Here is a 27,196-nt window from a genome sequence, read left to right on the forward strand (position 1 = left end):
AAGAAGTTTCAGTTTTAATGGACAAAGCCTGTTCCCACTAAATGTACCCTTGTACTGCCAAGAGGGCTTTGAAATAAAATGAAGTGGCAAGTTTGAGGCTATTAGTGTCAGAATCAGACAAGCCAAGCAATTGTAAATTAAGCTGATCTCAGTATTAAAGAAATCTCTTTGCATGAACTCTTATGTTCCCCTTCACTCTGGAAACCAAAGATATTCCCTTGAGAAGGTACCTGGCTTCTAAGGCATTTGATGAAGCATGAGAAATACGATAGATGACTGCTTGAATAATTTCCAGATAACAGTATCTTTATTTAAAATCAGATCTTCATTAATGCTCAAAGTACAGAAAAAGAAAATTACATTGAAAGAAACTTATAAAAGCTTCTTGTAAAATAACAGTACTCCTCAGCAAAATCTTAGGTTAATAACTCCAGATTGGTCAAGCCTGTAGCACTAGACAGAATCATAATAAGAACTGGTTTTTGTAGGATTTTCTTCTTTGGTAAAACCCAGAAAGTATCACTTTTCATTATGAGGTAAGCAAAGTTTGCCAACAAAGATTTTCATTTAAACTGAAAACGAGGACACAGAAAATGAACAGTAAACAGGAATAAAAAAAAAAGCTTTCACCTCTGAAAGTCTGTGACAAATCTGGACAAGTCAATGAAATTACAGTCTCCATCTCTGAATGGTCTCTTTGTCCAAGTGGCTGCAATGAATAACCTGATCATAACCCTCATATAGTGTCATGTCTGGCATCCCTTCTGGGTGCTTTGGATGCCTTAGGGCCTGGCAAATGCCAGTGGAGGTCTGAACAACTGAATCAAATTCTGGTCCAGCCCAGTGAGATACTGGTGTTTGAGGCCCTGGTGTTGGTACCCACCAAATCTCCGCTGCCTACAGTAGAGTTAAAAGAGCTGCCCGTGCCAGCCCTGACACACAGACACACAATACAGGACTTTGTCTCAAACTTACCTCCTCTCAAAGGCATAAAAAGCAGCCATGAGGTCTCAGGAGCATGGAGAAATGTAAAATCTTTAGTTATATACTGAGAGCACTCAGGTAATTGGAGCTCTGAGATCTTCTTGCCCTTACCTGCAGTACTTGAGTCTTCAGAAAGATAAATATAGTGTCAGAGGCTTCTGATGAATTTTATTTTAATTCCTGATGATTTGCATTTTAACTGCTTAACAAAAATGATATTTACTAAGCAGAAAATTATTTCTACTTCTAATTACTGTAACTTTCATTTCAAAACTGCTACAAAATCAAATTATAAAAATGTATCTTTAAGGATATGCTAGTGTTACTATTTAAAAAACCCCAGCCAATATCATGTAAATGGTTTTATTCTCAAAAAATTAGTCAGCAATATAAAATATTTTAACATTCTTTCTGTTTAAATATTGGTGACAGATTATGCATTTACTCAAATAAAGTGCTGTTTTTACAAATAGGTATTTTGTTTTTATTTTTACTGCTGCTCTAACCTCATAATATTGAATAGATAAAATATATTTTGGTTATTGAAGAATGCAGCGTTACTTCTCCATTTTATTTCTTCCCATGAAATCATTACATTTTCAATCTAGACTACTTTATCTGTATCCAATCAAAAGAGGCATATTCAGCTTATGTATTTCCCCATGTAGCAGGGGTCACAATTTGAGGTGTCCTTCTTGCCTTCTTCCATGCTTTTGGTTCCTCTTGACTTGTGCCCATGTAGGTCTCCTGTGGGTTCTTCATCTGTGGGCAAGAGTTTAATGAAACATCCATCTTCTTGCACGTTCACCCATTCTTCCTGCTCTTCTGACTTTGCTCTTCTTAAATTCAGACCACTGATGCCTTGAACTATTCAACACTTAGGCTGAACTATATGGGCAATCTCTTTAGTATTTTCTCTGCCTTTCTGTGGGTTTTGTATTTTAAGCACGTTACTGCAGAAAATCCTATGTCAGTGTAGTCAGGACTAAATTTTCAAATTTTCATTTTTATGGATTTACTTAGTCAGATGCCAAGCTTCACCATAAAAAATAAAAACCACTTTTGTTCCAGTAGCTACCTCTTAGAAGAAACAGCTTCTTGTGGTTTTAAAGAGCAGCCAGGAGCTGTAAGAGGGGAAAAAAAAGAAGTCTGAAAAACTGTAATCAGCAAGACTCACAACTGTAAACAAGAGAGTAATTCCACTACTACTGGAAACAGGCCCACATTTGTCAATGTACGTTTTATACCAGTATCTAACAGTTTGATCCTGTAATTCGTTTTGCTCATCTTTAGCCATCTCCTTCAAGGAGAAGGTATAAAAAGTCAAACTCATGTGAAAAAGTCACCTACTGCCACAAAGTTTGGAGTATCCCTCTTTTCTCAATGTGCACCTTTCCAGTAAGTGATTATCTGAATCCTGTATGATTTTTATATGCAAGTCTGTATTGATTTTGCTCCTATTTTTACTTCTCTCTCTTCAATCTCTCCCTCTGCTGGATAATTTCCACTGGATATTTTTGAGTCTGAATCCAAAAATGAAAAGCAAATACACAAACAATTCTGTATCTGCAGATACATATGTATCTATAGATACATATAACATACTATAGTATGTGAAAAGAAACTGGAGGATGAGAATTTCCACTAACTACAGACTGCATGGCATCGTATTCTTTCTTCATCATAGGTATAACTACTCTTCATTTAAACTTTTGTCTGGAGAATATTCAGTTTATTCTCCTGCCTTTGCTCATTGCCTCTACCAGATGTTTGGATTTTCTCTTTTCTTCCCACCTATCAGAAGTGTTGTTCAGATGGGGGAGAGCAGCTGGATGCCTGTACTAAATGACAAGGCTGATCTTTCTCTTTCAGAAATTCCAATGAACTTGGCATTAAAAGGCAAACTAACTTAACTGGTAGTTAGCTTTACCTCCAACCAATATTAATGGGATTTTTCATAATGAGTTTAAGAAATATCCTAGCAGAAAAAGATTGTGTCCTTCTGAGTATAAACCTTGGATGCTCTCTCGCATTTTTCATGTCATTTTTGTAAAAATGGCAAATTCTGTTGCAAGCCATAAATGGGAAAGGGAACTTTCATGAAGTGTTTTCATTTTTTATCAGAGGATTTAACATGTAACACTTCCTTGCACATTTATTATAACTACAATAACTAACACATAGGATTTTATGTCTACTCTTCTGAAGGAAATTATTTCAGTTGCTTTTCTCCCCCCCCCCCATCCTCCTTTTTTTTTTTTTCATATGAATTCACATGACCTTTTTTCAGCTTTTAATTTCCGATTTGGCAAGTTTGTGTTGAAATGCAACTCTGTCTTCTTTGGTGTCATTTGTTTCAATTAACCTGCTGACCACTGTCAGATCTGCTCAACCTCCTGATTGCACTCAGTTAATGGGAGCATGAATCTTAACACAGCTCCCAAAAATAAACTAAATAATTAGTCCTGGCAACTAGGCATTCAGAAAGTCCAGTTTTCTTTTTTTACCAGAATCCTGTAAGGTCGCCTCAAACCACAAACAGAAAATCCTCCTAGGATAATATTATTTGTTAAATCCCATTCTCTCAGAAAGCTGGACTTCATGCTGCCACTTGCTGTTTCACTGAAGTTGGAATCCAGACAAAGGATTTTGCTCCTCAGAGCCTCATGCCTCCATGGGCTGGTTATCTGCTCTAAATGGCAAAGCAGAACAGTAATTCTGTGTTTGCTGGACACATTCACTAGGCTATACAGAAGCAGTATGTTCCTAGTAGTTTCTCTTATTATGGCAAGAGTGCATAGTCAATTTTCCAAGACGCAATAGTAGTCAAACCAGCAAAGTGTCAAAACCCGCTAAAACCTTCACTCTTGGAATGAATAATTTTATCAGTATTTTCTAAAAATGACAACTAATTTCCATTGAAAAAAGACATGGAGGCAACATTCCCCATGCAAGTACTGTTTGCCTCTTCAGAATTCATGGTGCTTCCAAACCTAATGGCTTGGGCGTCCAGTAACCTCTGAATCATTTACACTCCTCTGCCTTATGCAGGTCAGGCAAGGACTGGAGCAAGGAATTCACACAGCCCAACCTAGTGTCCCTGGCATGAGGTGGGGTGGAAGGATTCCATTTCAGAAACTTTTATGTGGGAGTCCAAGACACCTTAACCTGAAGTACTAGCAAAAAAGAATATGAAACAAATACACAAAGCAAGTAATAGCAAATTTCTAAGGCAGATGTCCTAGAGAAGCAGGACTAAGCAGCTGAACTGCTGTGTACAGAACACAGGCTGTTGTTTAAATTGCCACATAGCTGAGATGTGATAACAGTGATGCAAATCTTTTTAATGGTTCAACAGGAAAGGTAGGGAAACAAAGACCAGTGAACTGGACAGTAATACCAACCAGAGTAGTAAAGCCTGTAACAATCTGAAATTTTGTTGGAAACAATCAAGAAGGGATTTTTGAAGTCTTGCCTCACCAACCTACTAGAATTCCTCGAAGGTGCCAACAGTCTTGTAGATTAAAGAGGTCCATTTGATGCTTGGATTTTGACAAGGCATTTCACAAGGTTCAAGGTTAGCCCTTAAGATAATAAGGAACCCACAGGGTAAAAATAAAATTTCTTGTGTAGATAAATAAACTCTTAGGGAGGCAGAGGACAGAAGTTTGCAGTAAATAATGATTTTTTCCATAGTAGAGAGATTCATCACTACTATTTCATAGGCATCTGCATGAGGATATTCAGGATATGAACAGTATATTCAATATACGATTTTGAAAGGGCACAGAGAGTGAAGGGGAAAACTTTCCAAAGTTATACATGTAAGTAAAAAGAAAGGTAAACAGAAGACTGGCAAAAAGACTTCATATGACATCTGTGCCTAAACAATAAGATAGTGACAAAATTTGTTGAAGATAAAGTAATACGAAGATAAGTAATATGAAGTAAGGCAAATGGAAAAGATGATGTATGTGTGTTTATATAAAACTATAGGTTGTGAGCTCAAACTCAGTAGATCAGCTGGGTTGTAAGAGGTAATTTGAATTAATACCAATTCAGTCTTCAATGATAGCCAACACATCAAAGTACCAGAAATAACTAGGAAAGAGCAAGAGAATGGAAAGCAGAGAACACAACTGAAAAACAAACATCTGTCTGTCATGTAAATCCATAATATGCCTACATATTTAATACTGTATGCTAGGCTGGTATCTCCCAGGTCTGAAAAGATAACAGCAGAAAAGGAAAAGAGGTTAGAAAATCTATGGTACAGGGAATGACAAAGCAGCCTATAAGCCTTCCCCTCGAAAAAACCATGAATGAAGAAGGATATCACAGTGATCTCTAAAATCATCAGTGGCATGGAGGCAGTGAAGAGGAAACAATTGCTCACTGTATCTTCTGATCCAGTATGATGAAGCAAAAGAAGTCAGGACATGGCAAGTTCACAGCAAATGAAAGCAAGTAGCTCTTCAAATCAGTGTCAGATGAGACTGGATGAAAAAACTCAACACAATTGTATGGACCTTGGATCTGACTTGGTACAGCTGCTCTTATGTTCTAAACTATTACACATTCCTGGAAATTACTTCAAGTTCCAGAGACTGCATAAGGATTCCACTGCTACTTTTTACAATAAAAAGCAGCTTACCTGGTGCAGAAACTTCTTTTAGCTACATGTTGTCTTCCTCTTCTCTGTTAGTGCTTCTGATTCTGTTTCACAGCCAAATCTGTATCATGGAGCTCTCATACACAAAAACCCAAAAGCCAGATCTCTTATGGCAGCCTTCTTGCAGCCTCTTGTCAAAAGCTCAACCGAAGCAACTGTTGCCTTCATTCTTACAAAAGGATGTTCTCCTCAGCTATGAGCCACCATTCTTGTCCTTTGATGTCTTCAAGACACTTAAGGTCAGCAAGTTGCTTGGAGATACATTACACCTCTATGCTTAATTGGTTCTTGAGTAATTCCAGTTCTTTGCATCAGGTAATCAAATCCCAAACAGCTTCTGCTCACCTAGTAATACCTACAGAAGAGGTCTTCAGCTCTGGGATGTTACCAAGAGACATCCAGAAGTTCCCACACATGCTGACTATGCTGAGAATGGAAAGTTGCACAATGCAACAGAGACACCTGACAGTGGCCTTCAGCCAAGCAGACTACACAGAACACTGGAAGTGGCCCACATTCACTAACTACCCAAGCAATCCCCAGTTTGCCCCAAGACATTAGTAGGCCAACAGGTAGCACCTGCTTTCACATATCCAGTGAAATGCAGCTGACTGAGACTGGAACAACTGGGACTAGCTCATTATTAATGTTTCCTGAAGCATACAATACCTGAATTATTTAGCATAGCCCCTAAACAAATGAAATTATTTTGTGAGTAGATGAAAGCAGCAAAATAAACAATTGAAGAAGAAGCACTTTCAACATGGTTGAACTTCTCAAGGCTATTCAATGGCTTTCATTGTTTCTACTAAAACATGGATACAGAAGTGCATGTGGGAATAGGTTACACCCTATGCTTTAATCTGGAGTAATAGATGAGTATCTGCCTTTGTTTCAGGTGGCTGGCAGGACAGATATTTGCAGTTTTTATATCTGGGAGTGTAGGAAATGTATTCAATTATTACAGGTCACAACACCTTCCTGTATGTTTTGGTTACAGACAGTACATTTTAAAAGGCAGTTTCTCTAGCTTGGCTAGCATAACACTGGTGCTTGGAATACATGTATTCCAAAGAAACCAACTATAGATAATCATATAAAAACATCACCTATGCAAAATAACTAAATACATACATACATAAATATGTAATTAACACAGCTGCCTAAATCATTATGTTAAATTGTAAATCTTGAATATATTCATTCTACCTGATCATACTGAAGTGTCTCCTATAAAGACTATGCTAAAGTTAATTATGTATCATACAGGAACACCTCCCACTGATACTACATATATACATACAGACACTATAGATAGTATGCTGTATACTCTGGTTTGCTATACTTACATCCATTTCTGTGTTTAGTAATGCACAACAAAAATCTTATCCTTATTTCAGATAGTAATGAAGGGTGCATAAACATCTTACAGATACCTCTACTTTTTATACTGAAATCTTCTCTACGGTCTCAGCAAGAGACACACATCATCAGCCAGGAAAGCAGCTAACTGTCTTGTTTGTCACATTCTGTCTTCCAGCCAGTACTAAATAAAATATACACACATTTGGACATTAGGAAGATTTCTTTCAATAAATGAGGGATTAGACATTGGAATGGGCTGCCCAGGGAGATGATGGAGTCACCATCCCTGCAGGTGTTTAAGAAAAGACTGGACTTGGCATTCAGTCCCATGATCTGGTTGGCATGGTGGTGTTTGGTCATGGACTGTGTGATCTCAGAGGTGTTTTCCAACCTAACTGATACTGTCATTCTGTGATTCAACCTGCAATACATTTTTTCATTAATTTCAGGTGCTACTTACATTGGGAATGACCTGGTGGTCGTGTGTTACTAACACTACTCTCAAAGGAAGAGTGGAAGTTGTGTATAGTTTCTTGTAAAATCTGTCTCTCTCGACCCTGTAAAAGAACAATAAAATAAAAGAAGGTATTCTTAAATTTCTGTTTAAAAGACGAATTTACTAAGAGTACACAACAAATGTATAATTTACAACAAATGTGTAAATATGTGTGTCTATGTTCCATATACTATCAGAAATAATAACAAATCCTTACCTTACAGACATATATAGAAAAACTTGTAATCTTTTTCTGAAACTACCAGACAACAATAGAAACATTTCCATTATTTTCTTCCTATTCTTTATGGCATATCTTAGTACGAAACATCATCCACCTCCCCTAATTTTTAGCCTCATGACTACTGTTGATACTGATGTAGAGAAATTGTGTGTCTGAACTTCCACTATCAGAGAGGGAATGGACCTCAAATCTAAGAAAGCTGTTGAGAAGCATCAGCAAGCCTAATCAAAGACATGTTCAAGTATAAAATCCCTCTGGCAAGAGCAATGTTTACTGTACACCATTCTTAGCAGATTAGTTTGTGTCAACATAAAATTCCAAGGCAATAAAAGTGTATGAAATGAGAGAAAAGCTATTCACATAATCATGGACGAATCAAAACCTTTTATGTTGACTAAAGGACACCCTTCCTCTTATACTGCATTCTCTAGCTGTACTATTGCAGCCAGATGATTCTTTTTAGCACTGCTGAAATCAATATTCAGAAACTGCAAAATTGCTCATGTTTACAAGTAGCTTGTTCACTGGACTAGGAAAGAGTTATTGAAAGAGAACAGGAAATGCCACAAAGGAAGACTTTTTACTAGTCAAATACACGAAACATTACGTTTGGAAAAATTATTTTACCTTTTCTAACAAACACCTGTAACTGAATTTCAAAAGGTAATTTTATAAAAACTTTGAAATAATTTACTAAGTACAGTACTTTAAAATGTACCTTTCCTGCATTCAGTTCAGAAATAGCTGCCAAAATTTGCTGCCTTGATCCATCTGTTTTAATACCCAACTCTTTCAAATCACCATCAGTAAGTGTGAGGAAAGCTTCCATATCCACCTGCATATTAAAAAAAAAAGAAATTAAAGAAAAAAGGTAAGACGTGAAGATTCATTACTATAGGTTAAAAGTGGTTTGTTGGGTTTTTTTAATTGCATAGATTTAATGTAAATATTGTGCAAAAAGAATTTTTCATTAATTACCAGCACCAAATGGTGCACACTTTACCACTTGATTGTAAGGCTTCTAATCTGCTGTTAATCATTCAACTAACCATGATAGTACACCTAAAATATTAATGGATTTTTAGGTTTTTTGCCCATCAAGTTCTGTTAATACAGAATATATAGTCTCCACAGGAATTCCTCTGCCTACAGTGGCAGCTACTTGAATAAACCTAAGGTTTCTCTCTTTTCTTCATCCTTTCCCCCTAAGTATTTCTGGAACTTCAGAATATTTGTATACTTTTCCAGTGTCTCCTGAGAAAAACCTAGGTTTTGTTCATGTAACAGTTTTTATTATTACAACATATCCATAGGGTTTTGATAAGAACAAAAATCTGAAACTTTTCACATTGATACAACCTTCCCACACTAAGTATATTAATTTCTACACAATGCTCCATTGCCTATCATGTAGAGGAACAATAATATCCCAATCTATTGTGATGAAGCTAAATCATCTGGGCCTGTGCTGAATTTTGAACTCTGTAGCAATGTCAGATTATGGCATGTCCCTTCACTACCCTTTTCTTTGATCAAATAAACACACAGTATTTGCTCACATCTGATCCTGACTTAAACATTGGAACTAATTAATTTTACTTATTTTCAGCAACATTTCCTATCATTACATCCTTCAGCAAGTCAATGTCACAGCTCTAATCTATCATGATGCCTACGCTCCTCACTTTAATTCTCCTATTGCTTATGCACAGTGGATAAAGAAGATAAAGCGGCCATCTCAGTGACTCACACCCTGCTGCTCTCCTTCTGAAAATGAGGTTTCAGCTATGATTCCAGGCATGATACGGTACATCCTATGAACTGTTTAGCCACGTTGGATACAGACATATATACAAAAAGCAGAGTGTAACAACAGAGACAAAAAAACTCTATGTACAGAAAAGCTGTAGGTTAAGTGTAAAAAGTTCTGCTATTTGCATTATTCTGGAGAATGCCACAAATACCACTTGGTCCAGGTTTCAAAGTTCTTTCTGCAACCAGGACTAGTTTTAGAACTTGATTCTGGATCACAAATCTGATGCAATGTCTTATACCCTACTTTCATTAAAACAGTAAAAGATCTTTTAGAAAAGACATACCTCCTGTTCCTCAAATATAGGCTGATATTTCTCAAGTGACAGTTTTTTAAGGATGCCAGTCAGCTCATCTGTAATAACAGGGGAAAAAAAAAAGTCAACTCCATAGATTAGAAAATATTGTAACGACCTCAGCATTATAAACTGAAAATACATATTAAAGCTTCTATTTCCCATAGTCATTTATGGCAAGAAAAAACCAACCCCTTTATTCTCCTTCAGAAATTGAAACATTGGCTTACTCTGTTCTCACCTAATTACATATAAGGTAATTCCATCTAGTCTTACCTTGCTAGGTCAAACACCACTGTATTGCCCTTTCTAGCTCATTAAAAGGATCTTACAAAACCAAACCAGTAAGGGCAACTAAGGCACTTCAGTGCCTAAAATGCAGATGCTTGGCCCCAGATGGCTGATCCAGATTGTGCAGGTTAGACAGCAGAACTCCTCAAACAGGTAAGGAACCGAAAGTCTTATTTCTACATCATCATCCAGGAAGGCAAAGAGTACAGCAAGCAACCACACACCTGCTCATTCAAAACACTGATACAGCACAAGTCGTTCTGAACCCTCTTCTCCTATGTGCCCAACATCCAGGCACCTTGCACAAAGACAGCTGAAGTCCAGCTAAGATGAAAACTGGACAGAATTTAAGTTTTACAAGGCCACTTTCCAAGGCTAAGAGCTCTGAATACTGTCTTTCCTTTAAAAGCTTAAGAGAATTAAATGTTGCAGGACCCGACAGTGATTCTTCCTACACTTTTAAAAAAATGTGATTAGCTAAACAGCATAAGTGCACTTTCAGAAAAACCTGACATTACTTTTCTTAATCACACACTACATAAAGTTTTCTTTTTATTACTTTTTATTTTTATTAAGTTTACTTTTTATTACTTTGCTGTCACAAGTAACTAGCTGGTTTTTCCCCTCGAGTACCTAAGTGCTCAGTTAAGTATTTAAGTACTTAGTACTTAAGTTAATCCTTAAGTACTAAGTAGTCAAGAGTCCAAATGAAGAACATGAATTATTACATTATAAAACAAGACTACATTTAATATTCTGCATATAAACTAACTCTCATTTTAAAGACACCACTAGTCCATTACCAAATATACTTTGCTTTCACTTATTTCACTTCTTTGTCTTTTCACTTTCCCTTTTCTTTCATCATCACTAGAAACATGAAAGAGAATCTCATATTCTAAGCTTCTCAAAAGACATCAAGTATCTTGAGATAAACACACCTCTGTGTACTATTTTGGAAGACTTCTTTACATAGGAGAGTCCACAGACAACTGAAGAGAAAAATTCTAGTTAAGTCTTATTTTCTGCTAGGATTTTGTTGGGTTTTTTTTAACTTTAAATTGAATTGACTTGGTACGCCTAACATGATTTGCAAAAGTTGACATGGTCTCAGACTAAAAGCTTTAGTACCCTGACATTAATCCATGGGAAAACGCAATCAGTTTTTAAAATGTATCATGGGAACTTCTCTATATTGTTTGATGAAAAATAGCATCTGAGAGAAAGAAAAGAGAATTCTCATTGGATGACCTTTAGGTATATTGTTAATGGCTTTTTCTTAGAGGTTGTTAGTTACCCTACTCATTTTTCAGCATGCTGGTGTGATTAGAACTGTAGGCCATGATACAGGAAGAAACTTTCAGAGTGTCTGAGCTCAGTCTTATTGTCATAAACAACTATAACACCAAACACCCTTCACACACAGAGAAGGCCTTCAGAGAAGGCCCTTAATGGTTTCTCTTCCTCTACCCCTCTTCCAGTTCCTGTACTATTACTTTAAGGCTGAACAAACCCTGAAACCTCTTAGTTTTACAACTCTTGTTTAACATGTTTGTCCTGTGCTTCACCACTCTATTTGCTCTACACTTACCTCGTCTGCTTACCTCCATGCCAGGAGCAAGCTAAGGTTCTCGGAGCTCTTACTGCTTTTGCCATGTTACTCTTATTTAGCACCTCCTTTCATACTGCTCTATAGTAGAAAGTAAGATTACCTTTTTCCAGGTTTTCAGAGCCCTCTTTTACTCTCACATGGTTTCGTCTTTCATAATTCTCTACATCACTGGCTCTCAGAATAGGGCCAAGTTGTTGATGGTCCACCAAATGGTTGCCTAAAAAGAAACAAAGAACACCTCTGAATGCTGCTGCCTACTGTTCCTTCACAGTAACAGTCAATTTTCATATTCATTTAAGTTCACTTGAAAGAAAAGTTAACACTACAGACCTTCTGTACTTATTCTTCTCATTACTGCTTGGCATATCAGCATTTGTACTGCTGCTGCTGAATCGAACATCAGTAAGAGAAGCCCTTGAATTAAAGGAGCACTTAACTACAAAAGCTTACAAACACAATGAACCAAGAGCTACTTGGGTTTCTGACAAACAACCCCTGCTACAAGGGAATTCACAGTATCCTGGCATTAGTGCACGGTCACAAAACCAGGCTTCACTGAGTGAGATGAGAGCAGCTGATGGCTTGGGGAATTTGCTTCATTATCCAACAGTGAGCTCTCTTGCTTTTATGCATCTCTAAATCAGCAACACTTATGTTATCAAGATCTCATTATAAAATGGCACTAAACACGAAAGGATTTGCTCCAGCAGTCACTAGAGTATGTTACAGCTAAGCCATAAGAAGAGGACAGAAAGAAAGTCAAGTATCACCTGTCTTCAGTGTCAAATGGAATTAGTATTAATGGACAAAGCTGGCCTAAGTGAAAATAAACCAAAATCAATAGAGACAATTTCAGAAAAAACAAAAATAGTACAAAGTGCCTGCATTCCTTATTTAAAAGGTTCTGAGTCATGTTATTTTCTTCACTTTTTTTTTGAGATATTTACAAGAGAAAACAAAGTTATTAATACTCTGTTTCCAATGCAGTAAATGACTTTTAAAATGTTGTAATCTAGACCTAAAAGTCTAATTTAAAAGATACTAATCTTACAGAAAAGTAGTAACATCATAATTCTTTCTTAGGACTTTAAGTTAAAAAGAGGTTGTAATAAGGTTATTTTCACAATTCAGTAAAATAAATGCACTACAGTTCTTAACTTCATGTAGTTATGACTTGCTATGGATGAAAAATGTATCTCTGTAGTGATATGCTTCTCTTCATTTACTAATAAAAAAAAATCTAGTGTGGAGAAAGTGCATTTTGTACCCTCAGCAAAGGCTGGCAAACAGGACTTAAGCCATGAAGGGGGAAAATGTGGCCACCTATATGCTAGCTTTAAGGTGATACCAGTCTCTCTGTAAAATGGAAAGAATGCCAGGTTTTGGGAGAGAAAAAGGCAGTTAGTGCAGGAGCATCAATCTCACTGTACGAAACACCATAATATATTTTCTAGAAAGAAGGGAGACCTCACTCTCCTGCAGATACACACTAGTCCAGTATAGTCATAGCTTTAAACACGTGGTATTCTCGAGGAATAAGCTGCAATTGCAGTGAGCTACTCACCATCCTCTGTAATAGTACCACTGCTGGAGCCATTGCTCTTGGCGTGTCTGTGAGAAGAAGAGACAGAGGACTCTGCGTTTTGGACCTTTGGAGATGGGGAAGGTGATGGAGAAGGTGTGAGAGTTGGTGATGTGCTTTTAGATGTAGATGAAGTCCCAGATGGAGGTCTTTTGTTCATCTCCAGTTTTTGCTGCAGTTAATGATACAATCATTTGAGTTAAAAAAAGAATCACAAAACTGTTTACCTATACATGATCCTTCAACATGACTTAAGCTGTTTATCATTTCTGAGAGCATGTAGTCACAACCAGAAGTTTCTGCTTGACCTATATTAAAATAATAGAAGCAACAGTGATTTTATCCCAGATTAAAGTCTCTCTCCTCAAAATTATCAAGAAAATACATTTATTAAGGCTGTAATTTTGTAACAGGAAAATTATTTCTTGCGAAGGAATACTGCCCACAAGCACTACAATTTTTCTTTTTCTAAAAGGACTATCTTGGTGTAAGTATAGGTGGCACCTATGCACCACACAGTCTCTCACTCACCTCCCCACCTCCCTTGGAATGTGAAGAAGCAGAAGTAAAACTGGCATTAGAAATAAAAACAGTTTAATAACAGAAACAAAGTAAATTACTTTGACTTGAAAATAGGGATTTTCATTCATAGATTTAAGACTCAATTAAAGATTTTCAAAACATAGGAGATGCTAATTTAAAGTAGCACTTCATGCTGGATTAACCAGAAACATGTAGCAAGCACAAACTAAATTTTGGGCACATTAAACCCCTTGCTGCACTGGAATGGAAGTTTCCAGCCAACCCTCAAATTTATTATTACCTAACAGGAGTCAAGTGATTTCTTAATAATTTAGCAAATATTTGATACATTTGTAGCCATGGAAAACAGGAAAATACATGAGTTAAAATGGGTAGTAGAATATATATATTTGTACACATATCAATGGACTTTTCCAAAAACCATAAATGCACCTCATTTTCTAAATTCTTTGATCTACAAATACATTTTGATGTCTACACTGTATAACCAAAAAAGAAGGTGATTTTTTACTGGATTCCTGAATTCAGAGTTTAAATACCTTCTGTCACCCAGGCTACTGCAATAAACTGATAAAAAAATTGATCTAGGTAACAATTCAAGAAATGAGAATGACTGTGGTTCCTGTCTTTACAATTTTGCTTCTGTGCTGTGGCATAAATGCAACATTTCTAGTTAATGAAAAAGATGCAGATTTAAAAGATAAAACTCATTTGAGTGGTAACATTCTTTGATTACTCTATCCTATGTCAGAATGTAATACTTCCTTAGCCCTGCACTGAATTGACTACAAGTAATGTAGTATGATACAAACTTGAGAGCTCCTTGAAAAGCATCATGAACTCGTTTCAACTTTCTGTCCCAAATTTCCATCTAAATTTTATTGGTCATTTGTGTTGCAGAATGGTCATCCCTCCCTAGCACATTGTCTACATTTATTTAAATTACATCATCCTGTAAAATGTTATTCATTTTTTTCTTTTCTTTTCTTTGCACCATCTCACCCCTCATGGGTAAGTTTTGCAAAATGGATCAGTGTAATATCACTGCATTTTTAGATCAGCTATTTTCAAGTTTAGACAGCATGAGCCTACTGAGACAACACAAGCCATTCCTCAATGGATATAGACATTAAATTTCCACCATTTACATCGCTGATTACAATAACACTCTGCTAGCCTTTGCAGCCAGTGTGGATCCATATTTGATTGTGTTATCCCACCAGGAATCTCCAAAAATCACCTCAGTTGTGTGATACATTAATATCTATAGTGAGACCCACACTATGACATGTTTTGTTACTGGTGGATAGAAGGAAACTTGTCCAGACATCTAAACCAAGAGCACTGAAAAAGCTGTTGGCTTTCCAAAACAGTGGCATAAATGTTGTTTAAAAATCTTTTCAACAGTACAAAGAACAGCCTTTCCAGAAGATGATCTGCAGCACATTGCACTTCACTACTCCTTTATCCCCTAATGTATCCCACTGTGAGTGGAAACAGTAGATAAACTTCTTAGTGGCAGCATTGTTGCAACAAAAGGTCACAGGATCTGCAGCCCAAAGCTCACAGGCACAGGTATTATCTCTTGGTGGGATGATTAATATAACTAGAGAAAAATGAGAATTTGGGGGGCACACAAGGAGCTCTTCTGAAATTACTTCCAAGTTAAAAACAAGCTGAGAGGACATGCTGAGAGTTTAATTAAAACATACTGGCCAGACCACCTCAGAAAGAAAAAGCATTTGGTAACTGCTCTGCAGACAAGACTTTAATGAGGGAAGAGGATGATAAAGGGGTTTTGTCTACAGGAGAAAGAGATGGATCATTTATAACTCAGGGAGCAGTTACACAGGATAGAAAGGGAGGAAAGATTACCATAGGCCAAAGAATTGGTATAAATCCTCAGACTCTGGTGGTCCAGCTGAGTTAGAAATTTTAGCTCCCAATCTCATCTTTGAAAAGCAACCATTAGCCCCTCCAGAATCAGGACTGACATATCAGAGACAAGGTGACTGTTCACTATTCATGGAAACTGTTTCAGCATTGGTAGTTGCACCTTTTTCCGATTTTTGTCCTCCAGAAATTTCCATGTAATTTCTGAACAACTTTGCAATTTCATTTATCATTTGTATGTACTGATTAAATATAAATATTGTGTACTGTTGCCATATAAGAAATTACAGAATGAGATTGCAAAAGTATTAGTTTTATACTCTGGTAATTTTTGTTTCCTCAGGTAAAATTTGAAGAATCTCACTGAAAGACACAAACAAAGCAAAACAAAATGAGCTGCTTGGAGATTACATAAGCAAAAGTTGGAGAAATTTTGCTCTTGCTCACTATTCTAACATTTCCAGAATATCAGGCATTTAGAACATAAACCCCAAATTTTGTGTTTTCCTTCTCTTGCTCTCTGAAATGCAATGCTTCTCTATGTAAATAAACCCATCAATTTCTCAATAGTATGTCACATCTTCTGTTATGATGCTGCTTTCCAGTTTGTGTCTCTGCAGATCTTGAAGACTTAAAATCTTAACCATCAAAAATGTACAAAGCAGTTAAGAACTTCAAAGTATGTGCACAAAAATGAGAGCAAAGCTATTCCTGGGAATTGACAGGTAAGTCAGCACAGACAGTATGGCCTCAGGAACAAAACCTGACTTTGGTGATGACCTACTGTTTAAAAATAACACCAGTGGAGCAGACTGGTTATGTGCATATTGTTGTGCTCACCATATCCTGGTACAAATTATGTCATACTCTGCATTCAGGTTATGCCTTCGAAGGGGAACTAGCTGGAGAAAGCAACTATACCACTTCAGGGTAAAATCCAGGAATAACTAACATAAAACACTGTATCTGATCCATAGAAATAAATAATGAGAAACTGTAATAGTGCAGGTCTACCCAAAAATCAAGCACTGCATTTACTTTTTTTACAACAGAGTGAAATTAATAATAAAGTAAAATCATGTTTTATTATTAGGTTTCATCTTCTGTGGACTTGCACTTAAAAATAAGGTTTGTAGAGCTGAAAAGCTTCCACTAACATAACAAGTGTTCATTCTTTTTTGGCTGTGCAGTGTTGTGCACCAGCCACCCATCACTGAGATATGACCTATTTGGAGTGCAAAATTTTACATTTCCCATTACCTTTACAACATTTCCATTGCCAACAACCTGAGCACACTGCAGATCCGACACAGTAGATGAAGGAGTTGACTGGACTGGACTGTGCTGGTGGCTGGGCTTCTGTTCAGGTAAGCCTGCTGCTTTTCTTCTTTGGGCTGCAATCTGAGACAAAACATTATCTGCACTGCCACCTAGAACAAAAAATAAAATAAACCCAGTAAAGGAAACCATACTTTTGAAATGTAAAGGAAACCATACTTTTGTTAACTCTCAAACATTCACTTTCATTTAAAAACTGTCTGGATAAATCATAAGACAATTGCAAGGTTCAGATTTCTACAGCAGAATAAAGAACAGAAATCAGTAGCAGAAGAGGGAAGCCAGCCCTGTCTATACACACACAGAGCTGACTTTCATACCTTTGGACATAGTGTTCATAAGCCACTTCACCACATTGTCTTCAACAACTACTAGGTACAATGCATGCAGCTTTGCTTTTAATTGAAAACTAGCTTTTATTTCAAACAGAAAGTAAGAGCTGGCTCCTATGCCTGCTGCTATGACATGCATGGTGCAATGAGCCTGACCCACCATGGGTGAATGCAGTAAAATCTGCATGAGATAGGCTGACCACTGAGAATTCTGTAGCAGATGTAAGGCTGTCCTTCCCTTATGCAAGTGTTTGAAGTCCAGTCCCGAGTCCTCTAAATTTACAGAAGCTTTGCTTCTACAATGGTAGGAGCACTCAGAAAAAGTTTACTATCTTCTACCATCATCACAAACACTAACTTTTAACTGAATCAGATACAAATTACTTTCTTATTAAAAATGGTACCTGATCTGTTATGCAGTTCTCCTCCATGCCTGTTAATTCCTGCAATGTTATTAGAGCCACCAGAAGAATGGGGAGAATGGTTGAAGTTATTGGAATTTGAAGGAGATGCTGGCCTTCTTGCAAATGTTGGCAATTTGACTGGTCTAGTACCTTTGCTAACAGATGTCTGGAAAACAAAATGAAAAATAATTTGTTCTTTCTTGATTGAGAAAAATAAAGAGCAAACTTCAACTGCTATTTTCTTTATCCCAAGTTCTGAAACTTGCACTGAAGAACAAAGGGGATATCAGAAAGAATCTTATTCTACATATACATATATACTGAATATATACCTATATAAATATATACATACTGAATACATTTATTCAATGAAATAAATTACAACACATTAAGCCATTAATTCTTCTTAATCTTTGACCAACAAAAATGAGCACATATGATGCACCTGAGATATGATATACACAGTATTATGAGCAGTAGGGAAGAAAAAATATCACATGTGAAATTTCTTTCCTGCAGAATCCTGGCTTTGTCTCTCCCATCTTACAAAACAGCTACCACCTTCCCATCCATCATATATTTGTTTCTTACAAACTAAGCTGCAAGAAGTGATACAAATTTTCTCTCCACCAGTTGCATTTCTATATGCAATTTCCCTGCAATCTAAACAGCCAGCTGCACCACTTTATTGAGTTGCATTAAGTGAGGCACTACTGATCCAGCTATACACTACCCAAATCCTCAACCACATTCTCCTTAATTTCTTTTGCTTTTACACCATTGGCCACTGCCAGTCACTTGCAATATGACCTTTTGCAGCTCAGCTTTTTAATGTTTCTTATTCTGTTGCTCAAATCACTTCTTCCTTCTCTGACTTACTGTTTCCCTCCTTCCTACACCTTCAGCAAGACCCTTCATTCCTCACAGAAGGACTGATGGGTAGTCCTCTCCTACTCTCCCTGTTCCTCACTTTATACACATGCCAATTATCCAGCTATGTTACTACAATCATCTTTTTTGGGATGATAAACACATACCTTCCTGTTATGTCACTTTCCTTATTCTGCCTTATTCCACCTAAATCACCTCTACTGGTATTAGGCTAGCTATAAAAAAAGAAAGAGGAAAAAAATTCCTCCTAAATGTCTTCATTGTTCCATGTCTAGAACTGACATTGAAACACTAGTCCAGTTCTGGACTGGTCTTCTCTACATCTAGTTATTACAGTCTACAATTAGGGGAGGAAGCACTTCTCCTTTTTCTCCAACTATGAAAGAGAAGGCTGTCAAGGTTTTTTAATTTCCTATCTCAAGATTTCCTATCTCAAACCACCTATTTTTCTCTTGGTTTGCATTTTGACTGAAAACATTTAGAATCAGGAAAGCTCCTTCTATAAAAAACAGAAACAATCAAGACTTTTTCCAGTTTTACCGTACTTCCAATTTAAAGCTGTGTGCCTTCAAGTCCACTTGATGACTACTTGCTACAATTTTATCTATTCTAATTTTCAGCATATTATGTCTGTATATTGGTCTTACTGATATTTCTTCCTTCCTGCTCAGTTACTAAAAATTGAGCAATTTTCATTCTTTTCTACTGTCCCTGGTCTTTTTTTCAAATCAGAGCAGTTTCTACCACACTGTTGGTGGTTCTGGTTAACAGCAAAAAAACCCCAAAAACCCCAAACAAACCAAACCAAACAAAAAACCAAACAAAATCAATAACCCCCAAAACCAACCCAAATTTAAAAAAATGTTGTTTCACTTTATACAGAACCTTTGTTTCCTTATGCTCCTTACATACACATGTGCATTCTTCCTAAGCAGCACTGCTTAAATGGACAAGTCATTGCTGAAACAGTGGGTTAAAAGAAATTTCTAATCAGAAACAGAATGGCTCACCAGTCAACAGGGCCAGGGCATAGCACAGTATTTTCATACACATTTAGTTTGCTTACTATATCAGAGTTTCCACTGCTGTTAAAATCGTGCTTGACTACTCTCTGTGGCCAGGCAGTTCTCATCTGTTCAGCTTTGCCGTCCTTGCTGAGTCGGGTTCGGTCAGAATTCCAAAGCTCAAAGCTTGAGGGTGGTAAGAAAGGTGGGATCACTGCTTTCAGCTTATCACTGGGCAGCCTGGTAAATGGAGCACTGCTCCTCAGCTGAGAAAGGAGAACAAAGAAAAGGGTGGGGGAAGAGTCACTTCTTAAGAAAGTTTACTGGGACCTGGTGATGTGGTTTCAAAATACTAAGTTAAGCAAAAAGATGAAAACACATTTAAAAAGAACAGAAATGAGACACAAAAGTACTATTTGAGGAGAAGCACAAGACATAATAACAACAGAGAAACCAATGAACATTGTGGTACCCCTCAATATTATGCTTATTCATTTGATGCAATGAATACAGCTCATTAAGCGGCAGAAAACTGTCTCTTCCATTACTGGGCTAAATATTGCTCAAGTTGACTTTCACAAGAATAACAATGAATTTCCAAAGAAATAAAAATGCAGTCCTCTCTGTATTCCCAGACAGGATGACTGGAAACAGTGAGCAACTGCGTGTTCCTGTTGTATGTGTCCTGCAGAAAGAGACAAAAACACCTCAGCTGATTTTGCTCCCTGGAGTTCTGTCAGTCAGCCATATCAAAAGTTCTTACAAAAAAACTCAAGCTTTCTTTTGAAAGAACATAAAGATAACAACCAGCCAAATTTAATGACATCGCCAGGGAGAAAGCTGCAGGGGAATATAAAGCTATAGCATAACAAAAGAAGAAACAGAATAACACAAATGCACCTCCCAAACGAAATATTTCATGGTTGTCTCTACTAGTGATTTCACATCTCCATAGTACCATGTTCCATCCCTGTTTTCCTCACTTCATAATAGTAGTCAGCAACTAAGCAGCTGCTCCATTTATTTTACTATTTCATTGCTGATCAAACAAAGGTATGGATAACTCTTGAAAGAGGTCAGTACAGCTTCCATATCACACTACTTTTAGTACTTTCTACTCTAAGAACTACTGGTATATCAAAGCCTATCAGTTCATGTCTAATGACTACAAACAAGCTCTTTTTCTAGAAGTGACTTGGACAGGAGGCAAAAAAGTGCAAAAATTATGGGAGCTACATGACCCTCTGAATTAGGCTGAAACACCAAAAACACTGCAACATACCATAGTTTTCAATAATTCATCGTCCTTTTCTCCTTTCACAGTGTTTGCACCTGAAAAATATATAAATTATGTTTTGTTTTTTACATGTTTCTACTTCTGTTTCTAAGCCTAGCTCATTGTTTTTAAACAATCAACAGCTTTACCCTCAGTATGCACACAGTATGAGGATTTCCAGTGACACTCCCATGCACCTCAGCTACAGTTAAACCAAGTCTTACTTTGCATTCAGACAGTGGGGAATTTTTATGGAAGATATTAACACTTTTCAGTGACTGGTCTTAATTTAATGGCGTTTACTAAAAAAACAGTAACATATTTCTATTAGTATTTTCCTGCTTAAATGCTACTGCACTCAGCACGATCAACGAGTACAAACATCTCTCTACAGATTACAAATACGTTATGTTTTTTCACTTATTTTAAGCTAAAGCAGAACTAAACCAATAAATCAAAAATAATACCATCCCAACCAACGCACAAGAACTCATTTCCCACAAGATAACTCTGCCTTTACCACTAGCTTTGTTATTTGTGTTCCAAGCTGGAGCAGCATCAAGGTTTCCAGAGATGTCTGTATCACTCTGTGAAGCTACTTTTATAGTGGAATTTAATGATGGTTCAGTCTCATCCGGGAAAGGCACAAACTGATTAGAAGGAAATCCATGGCGCAATGTCTGAGTCAACTTCAGCTTGCGGAATCGATTGGACATCCTGCTCCACCAGGACTAGATTGAAAAGAAGACACAACAATTTAATTACAACTAAAAGGAAAAATAAAAGAGGAAAAGAGATGCATAATTAAGCAATCATTGGAGAAGTGATAATTTCACCAAGGAGTTTTTGAAAAAAGGTAAAAAGCAATGCTAAAGTGGTTTGCAGTTACCAACAGAATCCTTCAGTGTAATTTGCATGTGTAATAATTATCTCTTCCCTTATTTTTCACCTGGAAAATATTTTTAAAAGTTTTTCCACAGCACCTGGAAGGCCAAAGTAGATAGAAGTATTAGGGCAATTTGAATAGGGAATTTTTGCAGCTACATAGAAAATATTTAATTTTCCCATTAACTTCCAATTTCACCATAGATTTTTACTCTCTCTGGAATCAATGAGTGGCATCTCTATTTTATGTTTTTTATAGGTGTGCATTTGAGCTCATGTAATCTGTATCAAAGCTTCTTGCCAAGATTTTCAAAACCAGTGGCAAACTGTAAGAGTTCTCATAATATTTCTGTCAAACTAAAGGTCCACGTCCATACAGTGTTTCTATATAGATAATTTAACCAGACTGGGAAGACTATAAACTGAAAAGGAGCAAGGTAAGGAAACAACAGCTGTGAAAACAACATAGGACTATGTACCTATAGGACCTTAGGACTATGTACCTGTAACCTCCATCCATACACATATCACATATGTGGAAACTGTTCTGCAAAAAGACTTTGCTCAACATAAAATTTATTCAAATATTCACAGACCTGCACATTTTTACAGGCAGACAGTGCAAGTTGCTTCTTTTGTATAGTCTACAGAAATATCATCAGTCAGATATTTCTCTAGACTATACAAAACCTAAGCCATTTGCACCAAAAAATATGTAGCTTTTAGGTAAATCAGATTGTAAGTACCTTCTGATTATTTCTTTATTAAGTTTCTCCTTCTCTTTCTGGAACACTGTTTTTAAAAACTAATGTTAAAGTAACAACACTTCATCAGGGTAGCTTTAAGTGATAGCAAATCCAGGTAACAACCCTTTCTAACAATACATATTCTTCTCTCTTCTTGGCATTTAATATTTTTCAACTACTCACTCATACATATCTTTGCAACTTTTTTATACTTATCCTCTACATATTAATCCTTGTAGCAGAAGACCATTAAGAACATTTTAGATCTGCACAGAGCATTAGTAATGTATAGAGTTCTCAGACCTCTGTATCTCTTTGGTGTCACAACTAATAAAGATTTCCATTACTTTCAGCAACAAAGATCTGATGAAAAAAGGCAAGAGAGACAAATAGCTCTGAGAAGGCAATAAAACCCACAGTTCAGCATTTATTCACCTTCCAAAAGGAATTGGAAGTTCATCTAGTTTTAACATAGACTACAATGAGTTTACAAAAGAGAGTGCTTGCACTTCTTGGTTTTGGTCACTGAAGCTACCTTGCTTTCTGTAAGAAAGATCACTTCTAACTGCCCATCATCTCTGTTAATCCTACCCACAGTGCTTCTGCTCCCTGAACATACACTCACACCACAAACTACCCCAAAATTGAGTAAATACAGTCACTGTGTTACCAGACAAAGACCACTGCTCTCTGGCAAGAAAGTCATGGCACTGGAGAGGTTCACCTTGTCTTCTGGTGTTCACAGTATGATGGTCTGATCTCTGGAGTTTTTAGTTTGCTATTGTAGGAGTTTGCAGTCTCTCCATATACCCCTACCGCATCACACATGTACAGAAGCTGTAATAAAGGGCTTTAAATACACTGACGCATTCAAGTAACAAAAATTCATTCCTGGTTAAAAATAGTGTCTATAAAAAGGCTGAAATCTAGCAGCAGTGGGAGAAGGCAACAGTATCAAAGAACTAGAAAAATGGCTTTTCCATTTTGGAAATACCTTAGACATTTGTAAAAATGCTAGGAATAAAAGATTAAGGGGGAGAACTGGAAATCTCTGCCCTCAAATAATTTTAATCTAGAAGAGAAACTGAATGTAGTAATTCACACTGCTCTAAGACTGACATTGAGAGTGTAATTTGCTGAAGAAGAACAGGCAAGAAGAAAAAAAAAGGAAATAAAATTTTTGCATATGGAAAAGGGACAACTTTGGTTTTGAGGCTTTTGGGAGGAAAGGGTTAAAATCAAATAAGAGGAGGCAAGGGTTCCTGCTCAAAGTGACCTTTCAGCTGGGAATGTGAAAAATGTAGGTGTGGAAAACTCCATTCATTATGCCTGGTGTTGTTCATCCTCTGCCTGACTGGAGAAGTAGAATTTCTGTGCACAGGTAACACACTCTCACAGCCACACCCGAAGCCCTTACTTAGAGGATGAACTAAACCTATTGGATGGAGCCTGGGTTCCTGTGCGTCTCTGGCACCCAGCCTTGTGGTTGAGGTAACAAAATAAATCTCCTTGCATTTCAGCTATGGCTTGGTGGTTGCCTTGGTTACCCACCCGTGTTGATTCACACAGAGGCCATGAAATGGTAAGAAACAAATCAGTTAACAGTTCTTGTGTGATAGAGGTGAAGAATGAGATCATGAATATCCACTATGTTATCAGCAGGTAAAGGAATAGGGGCCAATACAGTGCACAAACTAAAAATAAAAGAAACATCACAAAAAGTCTACTAGTTAATGACAAAAGTGCTCAAAGAAGAGGTGAAACTGAAAAGCATTTATATTTTTAAACTTCATAAGCAGCCTTGCTGTAATCAGGTATTTTAGTATGAGTACCATTAACAGGAGGAAGGCAGGAATACATCAGCATTTGCTTAACAGAGTAAGAGTATTTAAATGAGAACCAGACAAATTAGAACCAGACAATATTGATTAAAATTACCCCAGGTTAATTATAGGCAACATGACCTCTGAATAAATATTATCTTCACTAAAAAGTATGGAAGAAGTTACAGAAATCAGGCAAAAGGCAAATATACAATCACTGAAAAGGGAAAATCTGAAAATTTACTGATCAAAATGCTTACCATGAAAAGGCATAACTGAAAAAACTTCTTATATCATCACAGCTCATAAGACACAGCCAGCATAGGTTTGTTGAAAATAAACTCTACCAAATAAATCTCTTTTTGACAGAATAACTAGTCAAGTGAGCAGAAGGGAGGAAAAGTTGGAACGCAGCTTGACTTTATTAAAGCTTTTATTGCTATTTCATGTAGCATTCATCAAACAATTAAGAAAAATATGGTTCAAGTAAAATTAATAAAGGGAAAAGACCACAGCCAAAAAATGAGACAAATTGCAAATTATTTGATCTCAAACTGGGAGAACATACTTTGTGCAATAGGTTTGGGAATGTTCACTAACAACTGCAACGATGAAACACAACGTATTTTTCTGTAGTCTAAGGAAGACATCCATCTAGACAGTTTTGTAATCACCTTTAACACTCTAAACACTGCCAAACTGACATTTTTCAGTGGAGGTTCAAGCTGGCATGCAAGAAGAAATCAAGTGTACTAATGTAGGAAAAAAAAGCAAGGAAATAAGCAGGTGTACTAAAGAAAAAAATCAATCACAACATAGCAGAAACTCAGTATAGATGCACAGTGTTACTGCTGCAAAAAAAAAGTGAATTTCACTGGTAACAGGAAACACATCTGTGACAGAGTTTTTGTATGCCACTAAATGATACTGTGACCCTGGTCAGAATCTCACCACTCATTTTAGAATCCTCATCTTGACAGATAACATACATACTAGAAATAGTCAAAAGTTTAGGAATCAAAACATACAAACAAGGAAATTTGCATTAATCAATTTTGTTTAGACTAGAAAAAAATATTAAATATTATAGTTCTTCAAGTATTTATACAGTTCTTACAAAAATGAAGGTGACCACTGAACAAGATTCAATCAATTTAATGGGCAACAAAAGGAAAAATTTCAGGGTGAAAAAAATTCTAACCCAAAAAAGCATCAAGCAGTGGAACTGGGTGCTAATGGAGAAACCATGGGATATGGGAATCTTCACTACAGTGAAAGAAGAGTGAACTGAATATCGATCAAGGATGTTCTTGGTATATTTGTTCTGTCTCCTGATGCTAAGGCAAGTGAGCCTCATGAATTCCCTCTCACTCTCACATTTCCATGATCCTGCAGACCCCACACTCAGTCATTTGCACTGATCTAAACAAAACAATGGTGTAGAGTTGCCATAAGCTTCTTTTGTTCACAGTTCCAGCTCACCACAGAGCAGCTGTTCACACAGAAACACAGTTGCTACAAATCCCAGGAGAGGTCCCCTCACCATAGCCATACTGTCCCAAAGAGTCATGCCTATTATGACATTGCCTTCCAGCAGAAAATCTGAAAATATCATTTTTATCCTTTTGGAGTATTTGTAAGAAGAGTAAGATATGTAAGATACTCATGGTCAGACAGGCTGATTAGCAAAGCATTAAGAAGTGATGGAAGAATGGATTACATAGGCTTACAGGTTGTATTTTTAATAGAACTATACAGAATACAATTTCTGCTGAAAAAGAGTTTGATAATAACTAGTAAGCACTGTAATACTCTGTAGCTTTGAGGCCAAATACTTAAATATTCCAGAATATTAAATTCTTGTCAATAATTGTGCCTGTATCCTTATCAATGGCAACTAGTTTTTTTTTCACCTCACAATCTTTTATGACCCTAATTAAAGCCTTTGTGTCATAACTGCAAGGGTTGCAATCCAATCCACTGCTGATCTGTATTCCATACAGCCAAAAACAATTCTGACAAGTCTCCCATCTATGTAAAATAGCTCTGTCTAAATTGACAATGAAGTTGTATCATACTGAATGATAGCATAATCATATGAAAACAATCACATGTTCTTTTATAGTTAAAACTGCAAAACAGATTTGAGCTGAAGCAGAACTTTAAATGGTCTTTAAAATTCATGTCAAAAATAGCCTGGAAATTAACATTACTTTTTTCAAGATCCTGGTAATACTTATACTTCAAGGATGACATCATGGACTCCAGAAAATTCTGAGGTACACGACACATGCACCATAATTAAAGATTATTCACTAAATAAACTGATGCCTGGAAACAGGCAACAACAATGGCAGCAACAACAAAACTAACTCTTCTTCGTTCTCTTTTTCAGTCAATGAAAGTTGGAGTATCTTTGTTTAGTTGGCATACACTTATTCTAACTCTATGTTGTTTCCTATTGGGCCACCATCAGTTCTGAGTTAAGGATACAGCAAGCCAGATGACATGTAAGACTGAAGTACACACTCCTCCACAACTCTTCAAATTAAAATCTCTGCTATGATTTTTTTAATTTTCAATGTCAATAGCCTGTTATCATTTATGGCTAGGAAGGAGTCTACCCTCTGTCCAGATTTAAAAGCAAGATCATAATGGAAATTGAGTTCCAAACTTATTAACATGGTACCTTCCACTTAATCATGAG

The 27,196-nt window shown here is 36.7% G+C and overlaps 1 protein-coding gene across 4 annotated transcripts in view; it reads right to left on the bottom strand.

The window, feature by feature from the left end:
• Positions 1 to 300: 300 nt before the first annotated feature.
• ANKS6 (ankyrin repeat and sterile alpha motif domain containing 6) overlaps positions 301 to 27,196 on the bottom strand; it is a 41,056-nt gene continuing 14,160 nt past the window's right edge. For 2 of the 4 annotated variants that reach the window (XM_064705657.1, XM_064705658.1), the window contains exons 7-17: positions 21,556 to 21,766; positions 21,042 to 21,091; positions 19,822 to 20,025; positions 17,865 to 18,030; positions 17,051 to 17,220; positions 13,337 to 13,526; positions 11,873 to 11,989; positions 9,861 to 9,928; positions 8,480 to 8,596; positions 7,482 to 7,578; positions 301 to 2,108 (exon numbers count right to left, since the gene is read on the bottom strand). In XM_064705657.1, coding sequence (XP_064561727.1) covers positions 2,059 to 2,108; positions 7,482 to 7,578; positions 8,480 to 8,596; positions 9,861 to 9,928; positions 11,873 to 11,989; positions 13,337 to 13,526; positions 17,051 to 17,220; positions 17,865 to 18,030; positions 19,822 to 20,025; positions 21,042 to 21,091; positions 21,556 to 21,766 — 1,440 coding nt within the window. In that variant the 3' untranslated portion in view covers positions 301 to 2,058. Of the gene's footprint in view, positions 2,109 to 5,638; positions 6,083 to 7,481; positions 7,579 to 8,479; positions 8,597 to 9,860; positions 9,929 to 11,872; positions 11,990 to 13,336; positions 13,527 to 17,050; positions 17,221 to 17,864; positions 18,031 to 19,821; positions 20,026 to 21,041; positions 21,092 to 21,555; positions 21,767 to 27,196 lie in introns of all 4 variants that reach the window. The other 2 variants (XR_010439191.1, XR_010439192.1) reach the window with 2 other exon arrangements.

Source organism: Zonotrichia leucophrys, chromosome 2 (genome assembly GCF_028769735.1).
Source record: "Zonotrichia leucophrys gambelii isolate GWCS_2022_RI chromosome 2, RI_Zleu_2.0, whole genome shotgun sequence".
Taxonomy (NCBI): Eukaryota; Metazoa; Chordata; class Aves; order Passeriformes; family Passerellidae; genus Zonotrichia; species Zonotrichia leucophrys.